The 7,582-nt window shown below is 62.1% G+C and overlaps 1 protein-coding gene across 1 annotated transcript; it reads left to right on the plus strand.

Annotated features, from left to right (window-relative positions):
* The first annotated feature begins 423 nt into the window (after positions 1–423).
* Positions 424–6,094, plus strand: CIMAP1D (CIMAP1 family member D). Its single transcript, XM_012745898.3, is given in 5 exon segments — positions 424–590; positions 1,459–1,566; positions 3,327–3,440; positions 5,024–5,481; positions 5,483–6,094. Coding segments are annotated over 5 exon segments (1,203 nt in total). The 5' UTR covers positions 424–463; the 3' UTR covers positions 5,879–6,094.
* Positions 6,095–7,582: the final 1,488 nt, after the last annotated feature.

A 7,582-nucleotide genomic window follows, 5' to 3' on the forward strand; every position in this document is an offset into this window, starting at 1 on the left:
CAACTTCCAAGGTTGCCAACTTGCTGTGAGACCATGGTCAGTGCCTCAGTTTCCCCAGCTGTAGAAATGGGGCCATGCACCCATGACCCCTCCAGGCCCTCCTGCTGCGAGGCCGCGGGTGTCGTGTTTGCAGCTCTGGTTCCCAGGGGACCTGCTCTGCTGACACCGGATTCTTTCCTGGATCGCCCGGCCACCTGGCCGACACTCGATCCCGGCCCTACTTCCAGGCCAGTGTCCGGCCGACCAGCCTGGCTCAGGCCAGGCCCCAAGACTCCCTGCCGAGGGACAAGGGGCCGTCTGTGTGGCTGCGGCGTGGGAGGGTGTGGTGAGGCCGGGGCCCTGCCAACACGGGCAGCGGCTGCGAAGGTTGGGGCCGGCGCCTGGGCCTGTGGCTGCCAGAGCTGCCGCGGCCGGGGAGACGCACCGGGCGGCTGGACACCGCCTGCGGCCGCACCTGCTCACCATGGGGACCCTCAGCTGCGACCCTGCTCCACGGCCGACCACAGTGCCCCTGGGCCGGCGGGTGACGGAGGCCCAGATTCCGGAGACTGGCCTGAGGAAGTCCTGCGGGACGGCCACCTTGGAGAATGGTGCGTGCCAGCTGTAGGGCCGGGTGGCCACGGTGTGGGTCCCTGCCCTGCCCCACTGTCCCTCGTGGGGCTTCTGGGAGCCCGGCAGGAGCCGGGAGTTTCAGACAAGTCCTTGCCTTTCCCCAAACCTCAGTTTTCCGTCCTGTAGGATGGGTGTGGACGTAGGGTTTCCACTCAGCAAGGGCCGAGTGTTTTGAGGGCCGGGTGCCTTTCTGGGTGCTGAGGGGAGTGAGCAGAGCAGCCAAGGTCGGGGCTGGGGGCCCGGGGAGACAGGGAAGTAAAACAAGTGAGAAATGTTTCCAGGGTGATATTCAGTGATGAGTGCCTTGGAAACGTGAAGCTGCAGAGAGGCTGGGCGTGTGTGTAGCTGTTCTGCTGGGGACATACGTTAACTGTGGGGCCTCAGGGCCTTGCCCCGTGCCTCAGTTTCCCCATCTGTGACATGGATCTCTGTGCCTGGGCCTCAGTTTCCCCATCTGTGACATGTAACTCTGTGCCTAGGCCTCAGTTTCCCCATCTATGACATGTAACTCTGTGCCTGGGCCTCAGTTTCCCCATCTGTGACATGTGACTCTATCTGGGCCTCAGTTTCCCCATCTATGACATGGATATCTGCTTGACCTCCTTTCCATCTATGCTCCAAGGTGGGAGGTAGCCCAGCCCCCTCCCACTCTGTGATTCAAGTTTGACTCACAATGCGGGTGTCACACTTTGCCCTCTGGGGCCCCAGCCTCCTGCCACCCCCCACCCCACCATGGATAGAGCATGGGGGCCCGGGCCAAGGCTCAGGGTTAGGGCCCAGGGCTCTTTCCCCCAACCCCTCGGGGTGCCGGGGCCCTGGCCCTGACCCAAGGGCTCTGGGTTGCAGACTCCGGGCCAGGCTTCTACGTCCTGCCGTCCACCGTGGGCTACGTCAACCACGACTGCACCAGGGTGGCCAGTCCTGCCTACTCGCTTTCCCGGAGGCGCAGTGAGGGTAAGACTGTGGGCGGGTGGGCAGGCGGTGTGTGTGTGGGGGGGCTTCCCTGAGCCTCCAGTGAAAGGTAAATACCGTTCCTCTCAGGGCTCAAAAATCCCACGGCTCTGCCCCTGAGCTGCTCCAAGGCCTGGGGTGGTGGGGCTGCGGCTGGGCAGTCCCGTGGTGGACAGAAGCCTTTCGGGAGGGGCCGGCTGAGGAGGGGGGCCAACAGCCTCTCCTCGGCCTTCAGAATCAGCAAAGCCCCAGACCAGACAGAAACAAGACTCTGGAGGCTGCAAGGGCCAGAAGGCAATGAAGGCATTAGCGTCACCTCTGCCACCAGGAAAGGGTTAAGAACTTACCCTGTGGCCCAGGCAGACCTGGGTACCCAGGTTCAAATCCCAGTCTCAGGACACTTCTTGGGACAGAGGAACAGAGACAGCCTGGGGAGTTGGGTGGAGGGGGCATAGCACAAGCTTTGCTGAGGGCCCAGGGTAGACTTCTTGGAAAGCGGAGCATGGAATCTGGGTTTTGAAGGATGAGTAGGAGTTTGGTAGAGCCCCCAGGAGAAGAAAAGAACTGCAGGTAGAGCCTGCTGCATAGGCTAAGGCCTCAAGGTGGGAAATGTCATCGTGAGCTGGGATGTGTTCATTTGTCGTGGGGCGTGGAGCGGGGGGTTGGGGTGGGCAGAAGAGAAGGCTGGAACATTCCATGGTGCAGGACAGAGGTTAAGAATCAGGACTCAAGCATGCAGAGTCCCGATTGCCATGTCCTTGCTGGTGAGCTTGTGGAACCTGTTTCCACTTCTGAGAAACAGGGGCAAAAACAGCGCCTCCCTGGTTGGGTTACGGTGAGAAGCAAGTCGGTTGCGAGTGTGGCCCAGGCAGGGGCGAAGCTGCCCTGAGACTGGGAGGAAGAGTTTCCTCGGCCACTTCCCATGGGGGGGGTCATCATGTCTGCCCTGGGGCTGGGGAAGGGGCTAAAATAGACCCCTCCCCCATTTGTCTAGGAGGGCTCGGGTGTTGTTAAGGTCGCAGACCACCGTTGGGGCGGCCGGTTGGGGTCGCAGCACCAGCGCAATAGGAGCTGTGGCGTGCCCGGGGCTGTGCTCACACAGCGAGGACACACTGAGGCCAGGATCAAGGTTGGGTGGCATGTCATCCCTCACCGGTGGCTTGCTCGTGTGTGCATTTAGTGTGGTATGTAAGCCAGTCGATACTTGCCAAACCCACCGTGCACGGATGCGCACGCATGTGCCCGGTGTGGGCGACCACAGCACTAGCCGCGGTCACATTGACTGGGACCAGCCCCTTCCATGGCGCGTCTCCGGTTTGAATGTTCTCAACCCCCTGTTGAGGAGAAGGAGGCTCAGACGGGCTCAGTAACTGGCCCAAGGCCGCAGGCTCCTGCTTGAGGAGCCCGTCTGGGGTTGGAGGGGGGTCGGGCGTAGAGCCTCTCTCTTGAGCATGTCGAGTGCTAGCAAGCCCACGCGCCGAAGGGCCCTCAGACCCCAGCTCAGAGCCTAGTTACTCCTGCTTTAGAGCCCAGGTGCTGGGTCTCTGGCCCCCAGCAGAGCAGCTGCACAAAGCAGTTGCTTTGGTGTCCAGGACAAAGTCCATGCAGAGGCCCAGCCCACCGGCCTCCACCTGCGGGGCTGGGGCAGCGTTTGGGTGGGGGGGGTGGGGGGACCGCCTCAGGGGTAGGAGGGGCGCAGAGGTGGGTGGCCGGGCAGGCTCCATCTTCAGAAATGCCCTCAGGACTCGGGGCTCCTCTCCCAGGCCCTCCTCAGGATGCCAGCCCAGGGCCAGTCTACTTCTTGGACCCGAAGGTCACCCGCTTTGGCCGCAGCTGCACCCCTGCCTACTCCATCCAGGGCCGGGGCAAGTGTCGGGGTGAGTATCCGAGCTGTGCAGACACACAAGGACCTGCCTTTCGGGGTCTCGGCAGCCCTTCCACCCTGTCCTCCCTTTCCTTCTCGTCCTCTGGAATGATAAATCCGAATGACTCAGAGGAGCAGCCACAACTCCAGAGCCCATGGGGCCCGGGGAACCCGGAGGAGTGAAGTGGGCCAGGATCACGATGAACCCGTGCACGTGTGGCGCCACAAGGGCAGCCGGCCTCGGTGTCAGGAGAAGAGAGGGTTCGGTGGGGACTTTGGCAAACCTCAGCCATCCCCTTCCAGCCTCCCACCAGTTCACTCACACCACAGCGCTGACCCGCCACTGATTCCCATCTCCCGTCCGCCCACCCGGGCCCTGTGACCTGCTGCCCATCTACTCATCTATGCACTGGCCATCCGTTCATCCACTCGCCCATCTCCCTGCTCACAACCTGTCCACCCGTCCACCCGTCCTTCATCCAGTTCATGCATCGATCCATTGATTTATCACTTACCATTCCATTTATCCATCCACCTATCCTTCCTTCAACTCATCCACTGTACCCAGTAGGCCACCAGTAGGCCCATCCATGAATCCGTCCGTAATCATTTCATCCACCATCCGCCCACCCACTCATCCACCCATCTACCCATCCATCCATCCATCCACCCACCCATCCACCCATCCATCTACCCATCCATCTACCCATCCATCCACCCACCCACCCACTCATCCACCCACCCACTCATCCACCCACTCATCCACCCATCCATCCATCCATCCACCCACCCACCCATCCACCCACCCACCCATCCACCCATCCATCCACCCACCCACCCATCCACCCACCCACCCACCCACCCATCCATCCATCCATCCATCCATCCACCCACCCACCCATCCATCCACCCACCCACCCACCCACCCATCCATCCATCCATCCATCCATCCATCCACCTATCCACCCACCTATCCATCCATCCACCTATCCTCCATCCATCCCCCCACCCACCCATCCACCATCCATCCATCCATCCACCTATCCATCCACCTATCCTCCATCCATCCATCGATGAATCCTTCCTTCCTTCTGCCCATCGATTGATCCGTCCACCCACCCATCTGTCTGTACATTCACAGATCCTTTCGTCTACCCTTTCGTACACTCCTCACTCGCTCACCCATCCTGTTCACACGTCTGCTCAGATAAACGTGTTAGTTAAGTCGCCTGCTGGGGAGCTGGGGTGGATTTGACCTTTGTATTTTATGAGAGCTGGTGGTGGAGTGAGGCCCAGGTGTGGACCACCCGGCCTCAGTGTGGCCATGTCTGGAGACAGGACGACCTAGGGCAGGGGTATCCCGGCAAGGGCTTTGCCTGGAAGACAGCGCGGGGAAGGCATGGGATGGGGAGCGGAAGGCCGAGGGTTGAGCCCGGGCACAGTGGAGGCTGGGAACGTCTGGGCACGGAGGACGGGGAGGGAGAGGAAGGCCCCAGGGCTGCCGAGAAGTGTCAGGAGCTCCAGGATGCACGTGGGCGAGCGGGAGCCATGCCAGGCCTTTGAGCAGGTGAGGACCTTCCTTCCCCTCTCTCTCAGGTCTGGAGGTGACACCAGGCCCCGGAGCCTACAGCCCAGAGAAGGTGCCCCCTTTGCGTCACCAGACCGCCCCAGCTTTCACCCTGGGCTCCCGCCTCCGCCCGAAGCCGCTGGACACCTCGGTCCCTGCCCCCAACGCCTACACCATGCCCCCCCTCTGGGGCTCGCAGATCTTCACCAAGCCCAGCAGCCCCAGCTACACCGTGGTGGGCCGCACGCCCCCAGTCCGCCCCCCGCAGGATCCTGCGGAGATACCAGGCCCGGGCCAGTACGACAGCCCGGACCCGGACACCTACCGCCAGCGCCAGCCCGCCTTCACCATGCTGGGCCGGCCTCGCGCCCCGCGGCCCCTGCAGGAGACGCCCGGCCCCGGCACCCACAGCCCGGAGCAGGTCACCGTGAACAAAGCCAGGGCGCCAGCGTACACCATGGGCATCCGCCACTGCAAACGGGCCTCTAACCGTGGCTGCCGCCACCACTCCCTGATGGCCTGCGGGGCCCAGGCTGCCGGCTGCTCCTCCTGGGCCAAGCCTCAGTTTCCCTAGCTGTGAAGGGGGTGTGGGCAGGGCCCTCCTGGGGCCTGGCTTTGGCTGGAGGGGCTCAGAGGAGCCAGGAGGGCGCTGGAGAAAGGAGCTTTCTTCCTTCTCCTTTTCTGAATGGTCGCAGGTCCTTCTGGGTCACCTGGTTCCTCCTGTCCCTAGGGGCTGTGACCCGTGGCCCTGTGCAGGGTGCAGGGTGAGTCTCCTTCCAGTGCCCCAGTTTCTTCTCTCCCGGTCATGCCAGGCCAGGCAGGGAAAGGGACACCTTCCAGCCCTCCCCAGTAGCTGGCCAGAGACGGAGCTTCCTGTGTCCTAGAACTCCGCGTCCAGCCCCACCAGGGCCTGGGTCCTCATCACAGCTCGAGTTTCTGCCACACTTGGGTCTTCCCTGTTTCTCATGGAAGTGTGGCTGCCGGGACTGGTCCCAGCGCGAACTCAGGCTGGCAGCAGCCCCGAAGCCCCTGCTCTCCAAACTTACACCCTGGAGTCGCTTGCCAATAAACCTCTCCTTGGCCTAGAGCTGTCAGCATCACACATGCCCGCTCACTTCATGTGTCTCTTCAAGGTGCAGAAGAGACCTGAACGCTGCCCTCCAGAGCCAGACCCGCAGCACTCCAGCCCCTGGGGGGAGGCCAGAGGTGGAGCCAGGGTTTTGAGTCTGGGTAGCCAGATAGGCTTCCTGGAAAAGGGAATGTTGAAGCTGGGTTTTGAAGGATGTATAAGAGTTTGGTGTGTTCTGATATCTGTAATAAGTAGGTGCCTACCACGTTCCAGATATTGATAAAGATCATCTAAGCTTCATAGGAACTCAGGAGGCAGGTGATATTGGTGGAAGAAAACGGAGCTCCCAGGGCATGCTATGGGCCCCCATGCCAGTCTGATGCCAGGATTTGATCCCTGGCCATTGGGCTCTGTTCCTGTCACTTTTTCCTGGGGACAGGAAGGAAACATACTGATAATGCCATGGGACCAGTGGATGGCACCTACGCCTACACCCTACATGTCCAGAGAGACCCTAATCCAGGAACTCGGGAGGGACAGAAGCTGCCACAGGGCCTCCACGGAGGAGGCACTGGTGGGCCACACGGGGGGCGGTGGGCTCAGCTCTGTCCTCACCCCATTGCCTCTGCCTGGGGCTGCCAAACCTGAACATACTCCCCTTTCCCTGGCCAGGTGGACATGAACCTGGACCCTCCACACACACCTGGACGTGCACCTGCACCCCCCCCATATACCTGGGCCTGCACGCAGACCCGCACATACTAGGCACAAGACCCAAACCTCACGGTCCACACGGGCACAGCCTGCGGTGGAGACCACACACCCAAGTGCAGATGCAGCTCCTGACCAGATGAATGTCACACCCAGGTCCACGCACGGGGTCACGCCCTCCACCGCTCCTCTCGGTTCACACAATAGCCATCGCCGCCTGACACTCGCCGCTGCATCCTCGCCGGCCAATCGCGGGCGCGCCCCCTCCCGCCCCCACCCTGCGGTAGCGCCAGCCAGTGATCTCATTTCTCTGATTTATCGATCGGGCTCCAGCAGCCTTGCCCCTCCCTCCCACCTGCCAGGCCTCCCGGCCCCTCCCTTTGTTTCTCGGCAGTCAGCCCTGCTGGGGCGCACAAGGCCGGGGAGGGGGGACCTGGCCAAGACGGAAGCCAGGAGGCTGGGTCGGGGTGACCGTGACACCCCGTTTCCTGGCTCAGAAGGACCCAACCCTTGAGGCCCGGGCGGGCGGGGAGGCCAGTCTCAGAGACGATGAGACTGAAGACAACGGACAACCGGGCCCAAAGGCCCGCTGAGCTAATGTCGGAGAAGGGTCCCCAGAAATGAAAGAGGGGGGTCCGTGACCCTCTGGCCCACTCCCCCGGGCTACAGCCTGAGGAGCTGGGGCCCAGGACAAGCAACAGACCCGGTACTCCTGTCTCTGAGCCTCCTCTGTGCGCCCTCAGCACGCCCCTTCCTCTCCCCAGGCCTCAGTTTCCCCATTAAGAAATAAAGTAAGGTTGATCTCGAG

This window comes from Microcebus murinus, chromosome 27 (assembly GCF_040939455.1).
Source record: "Microcebus murinus isolate Inina chromosome 27, M.murinus_Inina_mat1.0, whole genome shotgun sequence".
Taxonomy (NCBI): domain Eukaryota; kingdom Metazoa; phylum Chordata; class Mammalia; order Primates; family Cheirogaleidae; genus Microcebus; species Microcebus murinus.